Genomic DNA, 21,926 nt, shown 5'->3' on the forward strand with positions numbered 1-21,926 from the left:
TAGGTTAAGGCGCTACAACTACTTGGGGCAGAAGTGACAGTCTTTGCACATGACAGAACTAATTGCTTCTGGTTTAACAATGGACATGAACAGCAGTGAATTCCTATGTCTGCTTTGTACTGCTTCTACTCACTTCCTTCTTTGCAGCTGTAATAATTACTACAGCCACTAGAGGTCGCCGCCTCATAAATAAAATGTAAATGTAGGTTGTAATATGCTACTTTCAGTTTGGACCTATGTGGTCGTTCTTTCTGATGACTAGTTTGAATTTTTGTTGGTATAAAGTTAAAGTTTGGTTGATCTATCTCACTAAAGCCTAACTAAATGACTAACCCAAATGTTAATATATTATATATGTGACTGCAACTGATAATTATGTTCATTACTGATTAATTTCACAATTGATAAAAGGTCAGAAATGGTTAAAAATACCCCAAACAGTGTTTTGGAGTTGGTTGTTTTGTCCAACCAACAGTCCAAGAAGGAGCCACACAAATTTTGGCATTTTCTCTGTTTAACTGCCTTGGGCTAAACAATTATCATAACTGCTGCAGATAAATGTTCTGTCAGAGGATTAAGTTCTTTATTTGTCATATCCATAATTACAGTGCAGCAGTCAGTGACAATGAAATTCCTGTTCTCAGGATCCTTCTAACAATGCTCAGACAATATGTGCTTTTACATAAAGAAAAAGAAACAAGAAGAGAAGTGAGCTATGAATGGGAAATACATTTGATTTTGGAATTAAGTATCCACATAAGATTGAGAATAAATTCCAGAGTTGTTTTCTAAAGAACTTAAAAACTTAAAAAACTCAAAAGCTGCTTGTACTCATGTTTCAGTTTCCTTTGGCTTAGCAATGTCTTTGTCACAAAAGCATGATAAAAAGTGGTATCATGATGTATTCTGGCACTAGATCATGCTATATTAAAGTATACAGTCTGTTCTAATTGACTTGGATCTGGACATTGAGTGCTGGCAGGATTGATTGACAGCTGGACAGGCCATTGTCACGCCTCATTTGGCCATTAACACCTTTATTCACTGCAGCTCAACTGTCACTGATTCAAAGCTCCCTGAAAGGAGCTTCTATAAACTCTGGGTCCTCGCACGGCCTCTGTAGCAAGAGACTTCTGATGGCAGCTGGATCACAGCACACGGGCCCTGTGGCTGAGCTCCAGGGCCGCTGTTACAAAGCCAAAGTGATGGAATGTGTATGTATCTGTGTGTGTGTGTGTGTGTGTGTGTGTGTGTGTGTGTGTGTATATATATATATGTATATATATACATACATACATACATACATACATACATACATACATACATACACACAAACATTTTCCCAGATCTGCATCTGACTCCAGTGCTTCCTTGTGTTGAAAGGCTTTTGTAAGGTCAAATTATTATTTCTTTTTCCAGATTCTGCATTCAGAAAGTCAAGTGAACTGCATTTGCACAGTCGTTAATCACAATAATGGCCGGGGAAAGGCTTCACAATAGCAGGATCATAAAACAGCAGATGAACAACAGTAAAAGACATCCCCCTCCTCTCCGACGGGGAAGGAAGGGGAGTGGCGGCTACAGAAACATCAATTAGGACAAAAAACTGCAATGGTAGGAGAAACACCAACACAGACAACATCTTAAACTTGCTTGTGCTGCTTTTGTCTCTGCACAGCTGGTTGATACTGAAATGCAGTTTCCAAGCTACTGTAAAATTCGTTTGACTGTAACAATCATCATTCACTGTGTGCCTACAGCATTCTACTGTACCTCTCTGAAGGTTCGCACGACACTTTCTGCCAAGATTCGCAGGGGAAAAGAAAGAAAAAAAAAAGCGGCTTGGAATAGGAAAAAAGTAAAGTGGCAGTAAAGAGTGCACTGGCAACCTAATTAGAGATGATGCAAAGCTTACAACCTAATACCCTTTGATTCACTGTTTGTATTCTTGTATCAAACCCTCGGTTCCGCACTTCTTGGCATACTCGTAACATGCTCTTTCAGCCACACTCCAGCTGCCCAGCATGCACATTTGACAAGAAGAACTGGGGGGAAAGAAAAAAAAAATCACTTTTTTATAAAAAAAAAAAAAAATCTTTAGTCTGGGGATTAAATCCATGTCATCAGACCAAAGGCTGACTGGGTACCCTTTGAAGCTGGATAGATCCCTCTAAGAAGGGATGAATGGCAAAATAGGGGGAGAGATTTCAGAGTTGGCAGATAGCATTAAACAAGCTGGGCTCTGCTCTCTAGTTTTTTAGTAATGATAGCACAAGAAAAAGAAAGATGACAGTGCGAGGAAGTGAGTGCGCCTGAAAGGGTACTGGTGGTGATGTTGCCGAGCATCTTTGATGTTGAGCTGCTGGGGCATTAGGCCACACACACTTTGGCTCACACATCAGTCTACCATTGACCAACATGGTGTTTCTTGGAGTTATTGTATCATGGTATGGCTTGTTTGACTTTTGGACATGGTTTACATAACCACTGCTATTTTGGCGCAACCATGTTTCCCTAAGATTTCCATTTGTAGACCACTGAATGGTTTTGCCTCAAACCTAAACTGATTGCCAATGACTCCTTAAATTACATCGCTGACTTCTGGGTTCACACCAAACCTTTGGTGTCTCATGGTTAACATTGTAAAATGGTGGTTTCTTGGTTGGGTTTAAGCACGAAAACGGTACTTGGTTAGGTTTAGGAAATAATTGTGGTTTGGATTAAAATAAATAAGCTATTTTAGTAACGCTAAACATACGCTATGTGTATGATGTAGTCTTAGTACATCACTTAAGCTAAAAGAACTCAGTGGTTGACTTTGTTTTTGCACAGGACCTAGAAAGCAGTCTCAGCGGTGAAAGTCCTGTGCTTGTTGGTTCTGACCACCACCCCCATCCTCCTCCTAGCGTGGAATCTGTCGCTCTTATGATACATCACCAAATTAATTCGTTTGCTCACCTCATAATTATTTTTGCCGCTAGAGGTTGCTGCCTCACAATAACTACAATCACGGCTCCTTGTAAAGAAGACTTACGAGCTGAAACTGAAACCAGATCCTGCTTGTGGTCAGGTTAGCTACAAAACCACTTGGTTAAGGTTAGGGAGAGATCACTGTAAGTTTGACATTTTTAAGAAAAATGTTTCTTCACGTTCTTGCCAAGAGTCAGACATGAAGATCGATACTGCTCTCATCTTTTTTACCTGATATGAAGCGACACCTGGCTAACAGGGTGAAGCAGCTAGCCTGGCTCTGTCCAAAGGTTACAAAATATGCCGACAACACCTGTAAAGCTCATCAAATGATGTTGGCGTTTTATCCAAAAAACATAAAAAGCGGTGCATTTGGGTTTAGGAAGCTGCAACAGACATTTTTCACATTTTTTCAGGACCAAAAGAGAAAACAATCACACATTAATTGACCATGAAAGTAGCTGATTAAGGCTTACACGGTTTAGTTGCAAAACAAATCATATACTTTGTGAGTTAACATTTTGCCAATATAATTCGTCTTTGACATGTTGTTGTCTATGACAGTCATTTCCAGGACACAGTTTTATTTCTTGGCATTCGATCCTAAACTTCCACTCTTATCTTTCTGTTGCTCTTTCTCAGCCTCCATTTGCTCCAGTCCAGATGCCCGGCGCAGCCATGTTTTTAATGATTGTCACAGAGCAGCTCAACAACTTAATCTCTGATGTTACTGCCCCCAAAAGAGGCGATTAGTTTTGCAGCAGTGGTTACATCCCCCAAAAAAGAGCTTACAACAAACCAAGTGCAGTTTTCTGGAACATGCAGGATCAATCAAAAGAAATCAATAAAATCACCATAGGCCCGTGGATACAACAGGGCAGGATCCCAGGGATTTAAATTCCTTCAGCTGAGCTCTTACACAGCGGATGGATGAAACAAGCGTCGGTGCTTTGCTCTGTGTATTGGGAGAGAAACGTGTTATTAAGGCTCTGCTGCTGTGACCTCCTGACACTCATTCAAATCTCTCCGGCTTCGCTCCATTTGGCCTCGCCACCATGCCACATGCTGTGTTGTGACAAGGGTGGGAAAAAAACCCCACTGCTGTACAAATGGCAGGTATTATAGACCGACAAACAAATTAGGTCACGTGGCTAAAACTGTGGGAACACTTCTCAGAGGAAACAAGTTTATCTGATCATTCATCCAAACAAAAGCAAGTAACCAAATCATTATTAGGAATTTAAAGAAACTTGAACTTGTTTATCATTGAATTAGCAGAGATTTGTGAGCGGCTTTTCCTTGACACCACTGCAGTAATGACAGGTCCACGCTCAATACAAGTGCGTCATTAGTTAAAGACACACATTCAAGCAGGTAATAGATATGCAGATCTCTGTGCTGCTCGGCTGACGTGCCGGGTCAAGCTGATCCAAGCCCGACCAGCCACTCATATACAACCCCCATTGTACCACGTCACCTGACTTCCTCCTTTGCTACCGTCAAAACTACTTTGACAACTAGAGGTCACTGCTGGACAATAAATGTTAATATGGATTATGCACACATGACCAATACAGCTGTTTTTCCGGTGAGGATGGGCTGGGTAAACATCATAACTCTCTGTAAGGCCAACATATTAAAATGTTGTATAGTCTAAAAAACTCCCAGGAAACCACGACCAATGTCATTCTGTATTTTGGGCAACTCGTAAATGTTGGCAGAGATAATCATTTTTAATTTGTCAACCCTGTGAAATGTGTTTGCCAGTCTCCAGTGTCTGCCATTGTTTCAGACCCTCACATATGGCCGGTGCCATTTTTTGAGCCAAATGTAAATGGTGTGGAAACTGACTCATTTGGCACAAACCAGCATTGTGCTGGTTGGAGTTTAGAGCTCACCCTATGATTGGTGGAGATGTATGATTATCTCCACCACTGACGGTGCCAGTGAAAATGAGGTCCAGGTGTTCAACAGTGGAATCGTGGCAGGGATGCAGGAAGGCGCGGATGCAAAGCGAATGTGTCACCCTGAACTGATTGAACTCAGTTTTCCGTGCTTTTACCGGGTCTTGAATCTTTGGTCGAGAGGAAAAAGTAGATATAACAAGTGAGTTCTCGCAGCGGAAATTGCAAACAGACTGCCTCTCGCCCTGATTCCCCTGTTGAGCATTTGGACCTAATTTTAAACTGGGACTTGGGGCTGGTGGAGTCAATCATACATCATTGTCTGCTGTTCAGAGTTCTCAGTGAAGATGTGGGAGCTTCTAATCTTTCTTTATCTCCTCAAATATAATGTTGCCTTTGAGCCCTTCAGGAACAGTCAGCTCCCCTCGGCTTCCCACATCTGTTTGTGAAGGAACGCATAAGAGAAGTGAATGGTGGTGTTCTCATGATAAAAATTCCACTTTATCCATTCAAGCATGCCTCAACACCGAAACCCTCTTTGACAGGGTGGCAGCAACCGGAGGGATGCAGTATTCATAGCTTCTGTCTCCAGGAGCGCAGATAAACCCGGGCTATACTTAGAAGCTCAATGTGTTGTTCGAAATATGTGATTCCTCACAAATACGTCTTTGCCCCCCTATTGTCACCACCGAGGGAGGTGCATTTGGAGCTTTCACTTTCAGTGACAAAACTATCTCCCCTGCACACTCCAGAATGTGCTAAGCGCTGTTAGCCAGCTATTACGTGACTATTAGGGTGCTGCTCTTGGGGAGAGATTTATTGGATTCAGAGAGTGCTTTACATGGCAGCTGCCACAGTCCTCCCTCATTTGATTGCTACGCAGCAGACACGAGAAGTGTTTCATTCTCGTGATCAAGGTGGGAAGAAATCTGCCTGTCAGCTTTGCCTTTGGCTTTGTTGTTTCTTAAGACCTGTATCGATCTACTTTTCCACTGTGTGTTGGAACTCCTTTGGCTTAGATGTACTCAAACGACTCAAGTGCCATCTAAGACTGATTGTATACCTCTGAAAGGATTTCTCAAAAGTCTGAAAGTCAGGCCTTACCACTGAAAAATGAATTAGGAATTCAGTGCTCCCTCTCATTTTGACTTCATGAGTCACTCCTGTCTTTCTGAGCCTTCATCTCCCCACGCACGACATCAGTTTATTGATCCGCGGGACACAACTGTCACAGTGTCGTCTGGCTCAACTATCAATCCCTTCGATCAGCTGCATTCATTCTCACTTGGTTGGGAACCCTGGCAAATGAAACGCCACAGGTGGAGCAACTGTGAGAAACCGTCCCACGTTCAGCGTCTACATTATTGTTGTGTTAATGCAGTTTAGACTGGTGAATCTATATCGGGGGGGTTTTTCTCTCTGACTCATGGTTCGCCACAAAGCAATCAGGCAACAACAACCGTCTGCATTTAAATGAACACAACATAGCACAATGAAGTAATAGATTTTATCGGTTTTTAAAATCAAGTGTCGCACCGTCAGCTCATTAAGGCTGTCCCATTTGGCACATTTAGGACTTGAGGTCAACGCTTACCAACCACTAGCTCCTCACCTCAAAGGGTTCTTTTGTGATTCGATGTTGTAAAACTGTAGTGAGACATGAAAATTCAAGCAAAGTGGGACACACACAGAGCTCCATTCATCATGCCGCTTGCTCGTTGCTTCACCGCCTCTCACGCACAACTTTCTTCCACCCTCTCCCTCAAAAACAAAATTCCATCTTGAATTAGAGATAAAGGAAACCCCCGCGACAGAGTCACGTGTTCTCTCCACCCCAATGATTCTTCTTACCAGTGATTGTGCATATGTTGGCAGATCCTTGAAGGATTTTTTCCCCATGAATAATTCACATTGTACATACATGCAGTGGGGGAGACAACATGGCTTAAAAACCGCATATAGTGGGAAAAATGCGTCACGTAGCTGCCAAGAGGCATCTAACTGCTTCAACACTGAATCCGACCAACGGCGCAAGGGATTCATTTTGATCATCCAGATCTACAGAGACAATAAATGGGCTCCAGCTGAGTCTGAGATATTTGGTCAAGCAGTGTATACGTCTGTTCACACACCAGATAATACTTTGTTTTGTTTTCTGTCTGCGAGCAGCTTGTATTGATGAATTTGTTTATTAAAAATAGGAATTACGAATCACATTTTTTGAGTTTCCAATAAGTGAGACGGCTTATGAAATGGCTTAGAAATGTGTGGTGTAAACACCACAGACAAAAAGGCTCGTGAATCTTTAATACCATTATTCTGCCTCCATGACCTCTTTAAAGAGTTGTTTTGCCCCTTCCAGCATTTTCCCTGTTTGACGATCTCCGCAGAAGTCTTGAATCATCCTCCCTGTTAGCCCGGAGCAGCAACGCAGACTGTTTGTTAATGGAATCTGCATTTTGCATGAAAAAAAGTGTTAATGAGTGAATATGAATGGGCCCTAATATCTCCGGCTCTAGTGGAGCGAGGTAATGGACAGTGTCCTGGAGAGGGGGAGCGAGGGTAATGGAGAAAAAGGGGGGAACTGGCTTTGAGGTGAGCGTGTGACGTCTGCTGTGGAGATGAGATGAATGCAGATAGCCTCATATATAGAGTCACAATGCATGTAATGAAGCTTCTTGCTCGCTCCCCTCAGCCTCCCATTTCTTTCAAGCACTTTCCGAGTCCCCGCACCTTTGTACCCTTGTTTTTGTCCTCGCTACCTTGAATGTGACTCATCACGCAGGGAGCGTTTCACACAAGATCGTTTGTGACACCGACTCAGAACAGGATGCACCCACGGTGATTTGTATAACACTTGCAACAAAGGTGCGCGCTCTTCTCAGGAAAATTGGATCATCATAGTTTATCCAATGTTGTCCAGGACTACAGCTTTCAGGCCCTGTAACACTGTGTCCTGACTGCATGTGAGTGAGCGTCAGCTTTATGTCATTGTGTCTTAACTGGCCGCGAGTGACGCAGCACGACGCCACAGTTTCGAGCTGGACGACCCTGTTAGCATTTCCGTTCCTTTCATTCCCGGTGAAAGCGTGACGTGGACTAAGAATGGCCATATCACAGCATGAAACAGGTATATAATAGTCTATATTCTACAGAGCTTACAAACGGCCTGCTTTTTGTCCAACTTCCTGTCCTTAGAAAATCCAAATCTCTTCCAAACTTTACATTTTAGATTTAAAGGTGCATTGTAAATTTTGTCGGCGTCGTTGGGCATGTTGCTTTTGTTTCCCCGGCAACGCTACGCTCACATTTCTGTGCCTCACCTCGCAAGAGTCTCGATCTGACCTTTGAATTTGGTATACAAAGCATTATCGGAACATAGAGGAGGATTATCCCTCACATCAAAGAAAGACAAAGACGAAAAATAGAATGTACAATGAAGAAAAACATTAAACATAATGTTTTTTCAAGCTGCATTATCAATATGTATTTGTTGTTCGTAGGGATGGGGTCATGATATTTACACTATAGACTCGAACAGTCATTTAATTGAAACATTTAAAGAGTTTATGCAACTTTTGTTTTTAGTTTTTTTTTCCCCCATGTTTTTTACCGGCTCCAGGAAATAACATGATGTATTTTGGTATCACGTTATTACAGGCCTTGGTAGAGTCACATTAATATTGTGAAGCTCTGGTACAAACAAGGTCAGTATGCTGCAGAACATACAAACAGAAGATCCTCCAATAATCACCAAATTCTTTCTTTCTAGTACACTTTTGTTTGAAATGCTTGTCCCTGGTTGTAAGCTGAGATAAAACCAAAACCCCCCACTGCCACCATCACACTGACACATTATTTATAATCACTTCCATGTAATTTTTTAATCGAAATTTACAGTAAAGCCCATAAATATGGATTACACATATAGATATTGTTACAAGACATTCCCAAACATGCTGCGCGCTGTGCTACAGCCTCTCCTCCTACAACGTGCTGAGGAGTAAATAAACTGTATTCTTCTCAAATTCCATAGCCGGTGAGTCACTGCTTTTACAGGATCTGTCACTACTCTCCTTGGCAATGAGGACAGGCTTTTTTCTCCCGCTGCCTTTATTGTCTAAAAACAATAGTTGCAGTCGCGAGTTTGACGCCAATAATTATTAAGCCCCCGTTTCCTTTTGAAGATCAGCAGAAAGCTGACACAGAAGCTGTCTATGTCAGGGAGAAATGATACAGAGGCGACTGAACATCACAATTCTCTCCCACTGATGGATTGCTGGACTTTTAAAAATGAGACAATGTTGAAATGACAGCAGCGCAATGAGTCACTGCTGCAACGATTTCCACTCTCCTCAGCCTTTGTTTTTTTTTTTTCCCCTCATATGCATATGCATCGTGCGGTACGTAGCCTGACTGCTTGCAATTGAAAGTCACATCGTGGTGAAAATGCTACATGATAGAAATATATGCGCAACAAACCTGAAACCGCAAATAATATTACTGTAATTTGGCAGGCCGTCAGATGGACGTTCTCGGCGGTGTAACGCTCCATTCTGAGGACTTTATCTCGAGTCTCTGCCGTAATCATATTGGTCTTCTGGGCCTAAGTATCCCCTCCGCTGAAGCATGACGGCCAAAAAAGCAGTTCCCTGTCGAATTAGGACATCACTGTCAGACGGTCCCAGCTACACCCTGACAGACCTATTAGCAGGACGCATGTCATTGTGAGGCTTTGCAGGGATGACAGGATGTAAAATCGAGGGGGTGTGTCTCGCTGCGTTTACTAGCTGCTGTTCGGAGTTTAGAGAAAATGAATAAAACATGGGAAAAACTGACACCATCAAATAATAATACAGTGTAGTCGGAGCACTTGTGGTCCCAGTATTTTCTGTGCAAATGATTTAGTCACAATCCCAATACACCCGTTGCACCTCCTACTGAGGGAAGATGGGTAGGGCAAAGTTTTAAGGCTAAACGGTTTTTCAGAGGCGCAGTTCAAACCGAGGGTTACTCGGTAAGAACTCCCCATCATTTCAGTGTATTAAGGTATTTTCTTCTTAGAACAAGCATGTAAGAATTATCAATAGTTTGCTGATGTCTCTGTTGCTAACTAGGTAGCTGGCTAACAATACATTATTATTGCAGCAGTAATGGCCGGGTAATGAAGCTGTATTCTTTCATATTTAATGACTTGATTGATAGCGCGAAGCTGTGAACTTACAAGAGAAATCACCACAGCTGGAGACAGCATACTGGAAATGTCAGGTGGCATCTGCTTTATATAAACCTCACGACTGCTGACGATGTTTGAGGGTCAACATTTGAAGATGGGATGGAGTGGATGCAGATAACAGCTGCGGCGCCTGTCATTTTTTTTTTGGTGCTTTTCCAGTATTCATCCAATTTCTCGTGTAGTAGGAGACTCTGTAACGAGTTTTCAAGACTTGAAGGGAAAATATGTCACAAAACAAAGATATTTTCAGATACATGCAGCTAAGAGTCTACTTTACACAGGAGAGAAGGTCAGAACCAGATGAAACTTCAAGCAATAAGATTTGCACGATTGCTGATGCATGAGAGGGAGAAAATGTGCTATAAACTGCTGTTTATAAACCTTTACAATTGCTTAATAGTTTATAAATCATTTCACTGTTTTTTTAGCTGTAGAATTAAAAAACAGATTAATTAACTCTAAATGTGTAATTTATTCTGGCCACTATAAAAAGGACTGAATGACGTTTTCAGCATCTGTTTTTCTATTTTTCCTTTTTACTTAGAATTGATAATGATGCTGGTGTGCAATTATGTTTATATCCTTGTGAAAAAAACACGATAAAAACATAACAGGGAAGAAGAATAGGACACTCTGTATATGTCTGTATGTATACTGTTGTTGCCTGGGTAAACACCCAGCATAATAATGACCTTGCTGCATAAACAATAGCTAAAATGTTTCTCAGTTGCTTGTTGCTGGCCGAGCTGCTTCAGAAGCAGTCTGGCTTGGTGGGAGTTTGCTTGTCATTCCGCCTCTCGGCGGCGGTGGCTGGCTAGGAGCCGGTGGCTGATTCAAAATTTAGAAATTGATGTCTGCAATCTTTGATCGTTTGGCAGAAAAAAAAATACTTCTACTTTTCTGAACTGTTTCAGAGGGAGTTTTTTATGTGTCCCCTAATTTTAGCATTTTATCTTCTCCCGGCTCTCCGATACTGAGTTGAATCCCAGAGAGGCACTCTCTAGTGGGCATTAAACTTTGCCATGCTTGTTACAAATTTAAGTAAATTGCACTCAATTAAAACGTCAGAGCGGGGCATGTGTCGTGCTCCTGAAATGCAGACTTAAAGAAAAAAACGCTCCAAAGAATTCAACTAATCGCCCTGGAAACAATTAGTAAGATGGATAGATAAAGACTTTAATTGCGAAGTGCTCTTTGTCCTCATTTGCTTTTTGTCCTCATTTGCCGGTAGCCATAAAATATGATCCTTTACTTGATTTATCATTGACATTTTTTTTTAATTGAGAATGAAATGTCTGAAAATGGCTGCTTACTTATGTTACCTTCAAGTGCAGCACATTCAGTAAATTAACTGAATTGAAGTGATTTGCGATATGCTCGCTGGTCACTCAACTACATAAATGCGCACAAATGCTGACAAATAAGTATCCTTTTCTAAAAAACGTATTCCATAACCTTTTACGGTGGACTAGCCATCGCCATTTGAGTGACACGTCGCTCGCTCAACTTCCCCCTCCACCCCCGGGCGTAACAAGTCTTCTGTAGGGTGACCAGATGTCCCTCTTTATGTGGGACTGCACGGCATTTTTTATCTGGCTCTCTGGCTCTTATCCACAGGCTGTAGAGAAAGCAGGGAAGGCTTGATGTCGAACAAACAGCAGACGGGTTAACCTGTCCTTGTTTTTGCTCTCTGTGTGACCCCCAACAGGAAGGATTTAGGTTAAATAATATGGAAACTACCACAAAAGGACAAACAGGTACAATGAGGACTCATAGCAGCAGCTTAAATAACTTGCACTGGACACAGGTCAGCAGACTGTGGCAGACAGGGACTGTGGCTAGCGATGGTCATGAGAGGAAAAAGAAATGTCATGTTCTCTTAAAAAAAGCAGAATGCTACTGAATCAACAAGAGGGGCACAATGTGTTTCAAGCGAAGGAGCAGAATAAAAATCTTTTTTTTAAAAAGTTAATTAGACATCATATTAAAATTCCTCTTAGCATTTGTAATGTGTCCCACACTGTCGCATGAAAACACACTTTTTGTCCCGCATTTGGTTTTGTTGGGATCTGGTCACCCTACTTTTCTGGCAGAAACCTCACATAACGCTGTATAATTCCCTTTATGTCGGAGGAAAAACCTCCGGCTCTGTCAGTCACCGCAGTGGGAGCAGCGGGGGACCGTCTGTGGTCGAGTGCAAAGGAAGCTGGAGTTCCTCCTCCTGACAGTGAGGGGAGACGGTTACTCTGTGGATTCTGCAATCTCCCCCAGCTCCCTCTCTCTGCAGACAGCTGATGTTTATCTGCACTGCCCATATGGGCCTCGTGACTAAACATCTGGTAAAGCTGCCAGTGTGCATGCGGTGTATCACAGAGTGATGACAGTGAAGGAGCGCTGCTGCCAACCCCTTTCCAAAAAGATCTCAAGAGGCAGGGAGGACTTCATCTTAGAGATGTCAAGGCTCACTCTTTTAAAAACCGACTCAATTACCAAAGCATTGTCCAGCGCTCAAGACGGCCCACTGCAATCATCCTGACTGTGGCTTGATTAGTTTGTGATCTCGACGAGGAAGGATAAGCTGATTTGAAACAAGATGCACATTCCTTGCCTGCAGCATTCCTGCTTAATTTTCAGGCTTTGATTGTGATCTCATTGGAAATGATCAAACATCATTATTACCCCTTCCAACGACGAGAAATGCAATTATCAAATCAGAAAGCTACATTCAGTGCCACCCATGAGTCAAGCAGTCCGGAGTAAGATTATTTCCTTCCACGTGGTGCTTTTGTGAAAAAAATAAGTGTCTGTTTGCAGTGGTTGAAAAAACGCTGTTGCTCCATCATCATTACTGGGGCATCCCTTTGAAATTCCCTTTTCTACCTGTGAGTTTGTTTTAACTCTCTTACAAAAGACAAAGCCTACGCAGCCACCCCCTCTCCTCTTCCCTCTCTTCAAGGCTTTCCCCTGGAACGAGACGTTTTGAAGCGACTGGTAGGCCTTCATCCATTATGGATGCTGTGTTTTAGGGGGATGATCTGTGCTGGATGATATAAATATCTCCTTTTGCTTCTCAGCAGGGTGGGAGAAAAGCAGCACAAGACAGGCCACTGTGTAGTGTAAGAGCGGGGCATCTTTATTATTTGATTTGATATCCAAAGTAGGAGAAGGCACGGATGCACATGTGAGTAGCAGACAGCGGAGCGTTCTTTAATTCATGGGAAATCTCTTGACACCGCCGCTCCAACGAGATCATTCTACAAATATGTACTCGACATTAAAAGAGCCATTATTGTGGGCCATTATGTTAAAATAATTGCGAGACACAAATGCTCCGCAGCGATGCTGTCGACAGCTGCTGCGCTGGAGCGCAACTTTGTGATCCTGAACGGGAATTTGCCCTCGTGTCCTCTGTTACGGGCCGCGCCACGGCGGGAGGTTGTATGTTAGCATACAAAAGCAGCATGAAGTGAAGCCTGACAGATATGTGTGTGATGGTCAATTGAAAGAAAGAGGAAGAGAGAGAGAGAGAGAGAGAGAGAGAGAGAGAGAGAGAGAGAGAGGGAGGGAAAAGAGGGAGGCAGAGCTGCAGGCGTCTCCCACTGTGTCCAGATCGACCGTTCTATTAGTCCGGCACTGTGGAGGAAGCCGGCCTACTGTTGACAGGACGGACATGCACACAGAGAGTACCCTCGATGCAAAGATGTTCGTAACTCGAAGAATGATGTTCCTTTGATTATCGGAACCCCATTGCCATTAATTTTAGCGCCATATTTCGTAACCTTTCGGTGAAACGCCGGAGAGGTTGCACACGAGCAGAGCAGTGTGCGGTTATGAAGTCCGTGGAACCGTGCCAAGCAGCAGCGAATCAGTTATGCTCAAGGCGCACAGAAATAATTCATTGCATTGCTCTGAAAGCAGCTGAGGCATGGGTGCAACACAGAACAGATTTCCTGTGCTAGAAGGCGGGTCCAGGTATTATTTTTCTGCTTAAATTTCACGTTCCTGTAGCTACTTCGGGAACTCTGACTCTCCAGTGAATGCAAGTGTGCCGAGCAGTTTTGAATACGATGTCAATTAAAGTATGGAGAGTACGACAGCAGCAGCTTGTCTCCCATCCGTGGACTTCATGTAGAGCTCTGTGGGAGACTCAGCAATAAAAAGACAAAACCTCAGCAGGCTTACACAACCTGCATAAACACAATGAGCCATCTATTGTTGATCAGATCAATGGAATTCCACTTCATCGTTCGTGTCCTTTTTTCTGTAGAAAATGCATAAAAGAGTTGCTCTCTCTGTTGTTTTCCTCAGCGTCTTAACACTTGTCCTCTCTGTTCCGCAGGAGCTCTGCTGAAGAATCCGGTGGGTCCACTTGTGACTTCCTGCCTGCATCAAGAACCAACGGGAAGGAGAGCCGAACGCACCCGAGTGGTTCTGTAGAGGCAGGGAAGAGCGTCGAAACTTCACACCTTTGTTCCTGCCTTGAGAGAGCGCTCTCCGCGGACTCCTGTCTCACTGTTGCTGCGTGTAGCCACCACTCTCAGGTGCAGGAAGAGAGGGGAACACAAAGCAGAGAGAAGAAAGAGTGAGAGATAAAGAGAGCAGGGCTGCATAATTAGTATTACCCAGTTTTGCCGGCGAGCTAGAAACCATGAGAAGAGGCTTCTGAAGACGGCCGCGCTCTGAAGAAAACACCGCAGCTTACCTCCAGGACATTTTGTATGTGTGTGTGTGGGTATATGTGTGCACACCCCTTTCATTTCATTCAAAGGACCTGAATTTGTATTTGGATGCAGATTTAGCCTTTCATTATGACTCTTCGAGGAGGCTTTGAGAGAGCCTGGACTGGCTGCCACGGAAGTGTCTGCTGCCGGGCGTTGCTGCTGACTTGTTATTTCTTGATCGCCCTGGCAGCCAAGCCCAAAATGCCGGGCCACACTCACCTCAATTCAATACGCATTGATGGGGACATATCTCTGGGCGGGCTGTTCCCGGTGCACGCGAGGGGGAACGACGGCAAAGCCTGCGGAGAGCTGAAGAAGGAGAAGGGCATCCACAGGCTGGAGGCCATGTTATTTGCCCTGGATCGTATCAATAATGACAACGAGCTGCTGCCTAATATCACCCTCGGGGCCCGTATCCTGGACACCTGCTCCCGGGACACCCATGCTCTGGAACAGTCGCTGACATTTGTCCAGGCGCTGATTGAGAAAGACTCAACCGATGTCAAGTGTCTCAGCGGTGGGCCGCCCATCATCACTAAGCCAGAGCGAGTGGTGGGAGTGATTGGTGCGTCTGCCAGCTCCGTGTCAATCATGGTAGCCAACATATTGCGTCTCTTCAAGGTCAGTTTCTCTCACAGCTTCCTTTCTTTACCCTTTCTTCCATCCAATGGTTGCACAGCATGGATGTATTATATAATTCCCTACAGCGCAATGCCTACAGCTTTTTTTTTTTTTACAGCTCAGACTTTCAGTTCACGACGTCATTATCACCACACTGTCAGCAGAGTTCGCGTTAATGGAATCAGATGGACACAAAAACATATAATCAGTTTCTGATGACATTGCCCAGTCTCTGTATTTTTATGGCCTTGACCTTTTTATTCTCCTCAGAAGCTTTCAAATCATATTCAGACTTTTTCCTTTCTCCCCCACCACTGTCCAGAAAACTATGCGCTGATCATTACACCATAATTCTCCTCACTAATGACACTAATTTGCCAAGAATCCTCAGTGTTGCCTTCTTCTCATTAATTCGAGGAAGCCATGCATGGCACCACGAGCCCATCGCACTGCTGTTGAATATAGTCCACAAAATGAGCCTCTGTGTTGTGCTTGGCTCACCAGATGCAAATATAATGTGCAAATGAGAGCAGATCATAAACAATATATGACAGGGCTCATGTGATACCTGCTCAGAGCTGTCAAAGCGAACTACAGGCCACGACCAAACTAATGAGGATAAGAACTGTGTCAAGACCGGTTGTCTTTTCAAAATAACATCCCAATACTCAAGCTAGACAAGCTGCAGAACAAAGAGAGTGGTGACTTGTTGTAACCCCATGTTCTAGGAACACAGGTGAGTATGGGCTTTTTAGGCTTATTATACCAAGTCTAACATATATGAATATATTTATGAGCATCAAAGTATATGCGTCAAGTGACAGAGAACCCTGGTAGAGCTCCCACTTGAGTTCCAATTTTAGAAATACAATTTGTAGCCATCGCTCTATTCAAGCAGACTCTAGCCTGTTTAATGTGAATATTTCCGTCACTCCAACATCCTTGGAGATTTTTTGGAAACACAAGGGTTGCGTCAGTGTTCAGCCTTCACAAGCCCTTGTCCTCTACATCCACAAGTGCAGACCTGTCACGCAACTTCCACCATCAGGGGTATTATTATCATCCGCTGAGCGGAAAGGACATTGGTGACATATCTCACACAGGAACTGTCTCATTGCTCAGCACCGCAGAGGCAAGCAGCAGCCTGTCTTCAAAGATAGGCTGGCCAGTACACAGCCCCGGCGCTCCGTGTCACATGCCAACATCCTCTAAGCCTGCACAGGATTTTTGTTTTATATATATAAATCTGTGGATGATGTTTCCACAGCAGGCTGTCAACAACAACCTGTCCACAATCAGACTTTTGTACTAAAGCAGCAACACTGCAGTCCTGACACCATCATGTTAGTACCGAGCACAGGTGGGAAGAGGTACATGCACACATCTCCAACAAGTAAAAAAAATAAACTTGCAGTGGTCCACACCTCATGACACTGCTGAGCATTATCCAGAACCGCCTGAAACCTTGAAATGACTGCTGGCCCTTGTGCTAGCGCACATCTCTCCACCCCCGAATGTTCCACCAAACAACTCCGTGGCCAGACTCCTTGCGGAGGGCACATGACTGCCCAGGGGATTGCCCGTCCACTCAGAGGCTTGCGAGACGTCTTCACACAGCTAATTGGCTAGCCTCTGTTTGGGCAAGATTTTGCCAGTGAGTTGTTATGTGTTCCAACCAGCATGCCAAATCCTGCAGAGGGAACAAATCGTTTAGTTTTTCTTTTGCTTTTTTACTTCTCTAAAGGGCATTCAGCCGCCCCATCCAACACTCAGTGCTCTCGGGCAACGAAGGAGTTATGTGTGAGCACAGTGCGACTCTGTCTCCGATGGGGTGAACGGCTTAGACGGATCGGAGGGGAGCGCAAATTATTCACCCCGCGGGTCGAGGTCAGAGGAAGCAGGGATCCATTTCTGATGGACAATGGCCTTAGAGGTATCTGCCCAGTGGGCCTGAACAGCCTGCTTGACAGGACCTCGAGCACGATGGGCAAATCCCACTGAGGGACGGAGGAAACACTGTATTTCAAGGTGGTTACTGAAAACCCCGTCTTTCCACAAATAAAAATAAATAAAAAATCCAAGCATCTAGCTGGTACATACACTTTGATATCTGACAGCGACATAAGTCTCTAGCAGAAGTAGCAGGAAACTCAAGAGCTTTTGCCTCTGTGTCTTTACTTACTTTACTTGGAACTTATCTTGGAGGATCACAAAAGCATTGGATGGCCGTGTACCGCTGCGAGGTACAATCTTAGAATCTCCAGTCCGTCCTTGACATGATACAAGCACTCAGTGGTACCCTGAGCAGCCATTAGCTGAGCATGTTCTGCATATCACTGTGCCGCAGCAGAAAGACCACGAGTGGCTTCTTTCCGAGTCTTTGCGTCAGCAGCTGGAAGGAGGGAAAACAGGCTTTTAGGTAAGAGAGTCTTGTGCAAATGCATCCACCTACCAATGGAGAATTGGCTTACGCTGGGGGGGGAGAGACAAACACAGCACTTTCACACTCAATTCAGCTTTAAAAAAAGTTTCAGAAAGTCAGTGGCACATTTAAGGTTTGTTTCGGAACACCAACTTGGCAGCACGCTTAGCTTTGAACATGGATGGTGAAGAGGCAGGTTGGTCACAAGGGAAAAAAAGCACAATTGTTCCAAGATTACATCAGTGTGAATATGTAACATTGTGATAATGAACTGTCCCTTAAATACTGTTGTTGGGCAAATTTTACACTAACAAACATGGCAATGCTAGTCCTTTTAAGTGTTAAATAGAATGTTTCAGGGAGTCGAACAATATCGCTTCAAGAAATTGACACAATTATCAGCAAACATCGCTCCCGTGCTGCTGGGTTTGGCCCCGTGGTGTTAAGGTTCAGCTGATGGTGATTTACCTTTGACTATATTCCCCTTTGCATTTGAAAGGTGTTGAGTGATGCTTTTTAGAGACCTCCTAGCATCATCTTATAACCATACGGATAGCTTGGTTTTCTTATGTGCAAATAGCATATACTATACAGAAAGACAGGAAAATTGACTGAGGTTTATCTAGGTACCTGGCTTGCTTAGCTGGTATTGGACCTTAAGAAGCGTCAATTGTACGACAGGAATGATCTGATCAACATTTTCTCCGGCTCACAGTCAGTCTGTTCATACGACAAATAGTCTGACAGATAAATGCTTAAATAACCCTGAAAAACAGACACCTTCTACTGTCACTGAACGGAAAACACTGTGTTTGACAACCGCGGCAGGTCAGAGCATCATCCTCTGGCTTATCTTTTATTTACTTTTTATTGTTATTCTTTCTCTATTCAGTGGTTTTTCATAATGTCACACCAAATGCCAAGTAGATAGCATTAATTGCACAGAAAAATACCCCCAAAACGCTCACAACACTGGCGTCAAGCTCTCTTAAAACATCGTTCTCTCGACATTTATTCCTGTAGAAGTCCAAATTAACACGGAGGAGAACGGGGAAGCTTAAAAGCCTTTAATCAACTTATCTTCTGTTTTGCACTCGACAGGCGGAACAATTTTTCATGAATCACACTGATAGGGAAACAAGAAGCCATGAAAATGTGATTTGTATGGGGCCCAGATGCTGCCCCAGGTGGATAGAAAACTGGGTTTAATATCTTTTAATAATATTAATGCTGCACCAGGTCATGAAGTCGACCCCCGTACCCGTATTTCAGTTTACATTACTGAGCCAGATTCACATGACTCCTTGTTGAAGCTAATTTGCACTCTTGTTTCTGTAATTTTCTCCTCGGCATTTAAATCATCATGCTAACACATTTAATGATGTAAACAAGTTGATGAAATGTTCCCACTGTGCTTAATTTTAGCTCATCATCTCTACCATCCACCGTCCTCTGTTTAACACTGTGGCGTTATCACTGAATTTGCTTGATTGCATTGTTTCATTTAGCATTGTTGAGGTTATTCTTACAAGAATTAAGCTGTTTAAGGCAAAAAAATAATTGTTGCGTCTAATGTTTCTGTCAGGGACAGCGACTGGGTGATAGCGCCAAAATGCAACCCAGCCTTCCACAAGGGGATCAATAAAGTGTTTCCGATTATTTTTTGGTTGCTAGGGCCCTCATATGGGAATTTACAGTAGAATTAAAAGTAGACATAACTTTCATATCTAATATCTCACAGGTCCACCTGAACTTCTAGCTATGCTTCAGCTCTGCAGTGCTTTCACTCCACCGTGTAGTATCAGCTCAACTCGCTTAGAACCGCGACCGAGGTGATGCCAAATAAAACACCAGGTACCAGGAAGGAACCATAACGAGTGGAAGTCGAGGTGACACAAGCTGTGACACTGCAGTAGAGACGCAGTATTTCACTGCTGAAAATGCCAGACGGATGCTTTATAGAGAACTGGAAATAAATTTTTCATCGTCACATGGCTCTGGTGGGAACGCAGGAACTTCTGGTGAGTTTGGAAGAAAGTTACTGGCGTTATGAATATTACAGCTATTCACAAACTAATTAGGAGGAGAAAAAACAGAACAAACAAGATATCTCATGAGGCACAGAAGCAAAAGACTGATGGTATCTGTGGCATCAATGTAATAATATCCTAGGGAGGGTTTTTTTTTTTTTTTTTTTTAAGTACCTGTCACTATACAGGTTTTTTTTTCCTTCCAACAAATATTATTTGAATTTCAGGCGGTAAAAGTCTGCAGGACCCATCAAAAAACCACTCTGCTGCAATTAAATGCAAACCTCTGCTCTTGCCGTAAGGATATCGACTAAAAAGTAAAGCTAATGCTGAACGCTCGCGTGGCACAGCATGGCAGGTTCCGGCTCTTTTCTCCATCATTAAAGTCGCATAAAAATCATAAGTAGGGCTCCCCTGAGTGGCGGAGAAGGTTCCGGTGCTCACCACTTCCCTCTAATGACTTCAGAAGTCTGGGCTCGACTTCTCCCTTCAACCTTTTAATCTATGTAATGTGCTCTACCTAAGCTGATTTACATCAAAACTCAAGATGCATACAGATTGCTTTGCACAATGATTTAAACATTAATAAGCTGTTAAGAGGCGCATTGTTCACATAATCGATTTGAGAAATACGTTGCACACTATTTTGACAATCGATTCGGTCATTGTCAAGCAAAAGTGTCAAACATTTGCTGTTAATAGCTTCTTACATTTAATGATTTGCTGTTTTTATTTGTTAATGATGATCGTCAAAAGTGTCTTTGTGCTTTTGACCATGAGAAGAGAAGCAACTTGAAGACGTAACTTGATGAGCATTTCGAGAGACTAATCGTTTTATAGTACAAATTGGCAGGTTAATTGGTCCTGAAAATAATAGTTCATTGCAGCTCCTACTGAGGTGTTATGTGTTGTGTTGTTTGTTTGTTTCTTGCCCACATGTCATGTTTATTTGATGATCTGAACGCATGCAAAGAGCGCTCGCATGAAATCATATCCTAAAACACAACATGCCCTCGATATATATCTTTGGAACCGACGTCGCTACTCTCACAAGGCTTTTCTGAAGGAGAATTTGTTTCCTGACAATAACTGGCTTGGCCCTCTCTGTGGTTCTTCAGCTCCTTCCTTTCGGGCTTCTCCTTATCCTCCTCGCAGTCTTAGAGCGGCTGAGGGGCAAAGTGTTTGCTCAGCACTTCAGAGCAGGCAGGATTCCGTCCCCATGGTGTGTCATGAATATTTTACGATATTGTTACGTAATTTACGCCCAGGGATCAGGGTTGAAAGCTCCCTCTCTGCATCCCCTCGTCGCTGGGTCCAGCGCCCGGTCTGTTCTCATCAGCTGAGTTTTTGTTTTTTTTTTGCTGCTGCTGTATAAGCAGGGAGCACAGTGCACCAGAACTTGAGGTAATTAGTGGTCAGTTGCTTATGATACTCGAGACAGAGTGAATGTAATTAAAGTTCCAAGCTTCTGAGTGCGCCTCTTATACCTCACTTTAAAACATCTATACCGACTGACTTGAGGGATATTGCTGCAGCGGTGCAGAAAGTGCAGGAGCATACGCTGCGATTCAGGTATCGAAGTTGAGCTGCTGAGACAATCATAAGCTCTCAGACGAAGGGAGGGGGGGTGACTTCCACACGGCAGCCCTCTAAATTAGGTACAAGCAGGCAGAGCCGGTGTGCAGGACTAAGTCTCTCCTCTGTGGAGGAGTGAGCTTGGAGCTGTGGAGACAGATGGGAGGAAGAAAACAGGGGAAGGTAGCCTTGTATACTCACAGCAGAATGAAGAGGGTTAACTAGTTGCTTGTTGTGCTGTCTGTGAAGCAGAGACCTTGCATCCGCCTCTCTCTTCCCTCATTAGAGACACAGGCAGAGGCCCCCTCAGGCACAGTGTCTTCCTCCCCCTCAGCATTTCAATGTGTTGAGACAGGGCTCTTATTGGATTACCCCCACAGCCTACAGTCAGGAAACGCTGAAAGCTTTAGAAGCTATCAGAAACACGCACACATGTGCTTTTCGCTC

At 43.6% G+C, this 21,926-nt stretch overlaps 1 protein-coding gene across 1 annotated transcript in view; it reads left to right on the plus strand.

Annotated features, from left to right (window-relative positions):
• Nucleotides 1-21,926, plus strand: part of LOC119023374 (metabotropic glutamate receptor 4-like) — a 194,465-nt gene that overhangs the window by 42,221 nt on the left and 130,318 nt on the right. The window contains exon 2 of the mRNA XM_037105261.1: nucleotides 14,450-15,452. Within this exon, the coding sequence (XP_036961156.1) occupies nucleotides 14,919-15,452 (534 nt within the window). The 5' untranslated portion in view covers nucleotides 14,450-14,918. The remainder of the gene's footprint in view (nucleotides 1-14,449; nucleotides 15,453-21,926) is intronic.

Source organism: Acanthopagrus latus, chromosome 7 (genome assembly GCF_904848185.1).
Source record: "Acanthopagrus latus isolate v.2019 chromosome 7, fAcaLat1.1, whole genome shotgun sequence".
NCBI classification, from domain to species: Eukaryota; Metazoa; Chordata; class Actinopteri; order Spariformes; family Sparidae; genus Acanthopagrus; species Acanthopagrus latus.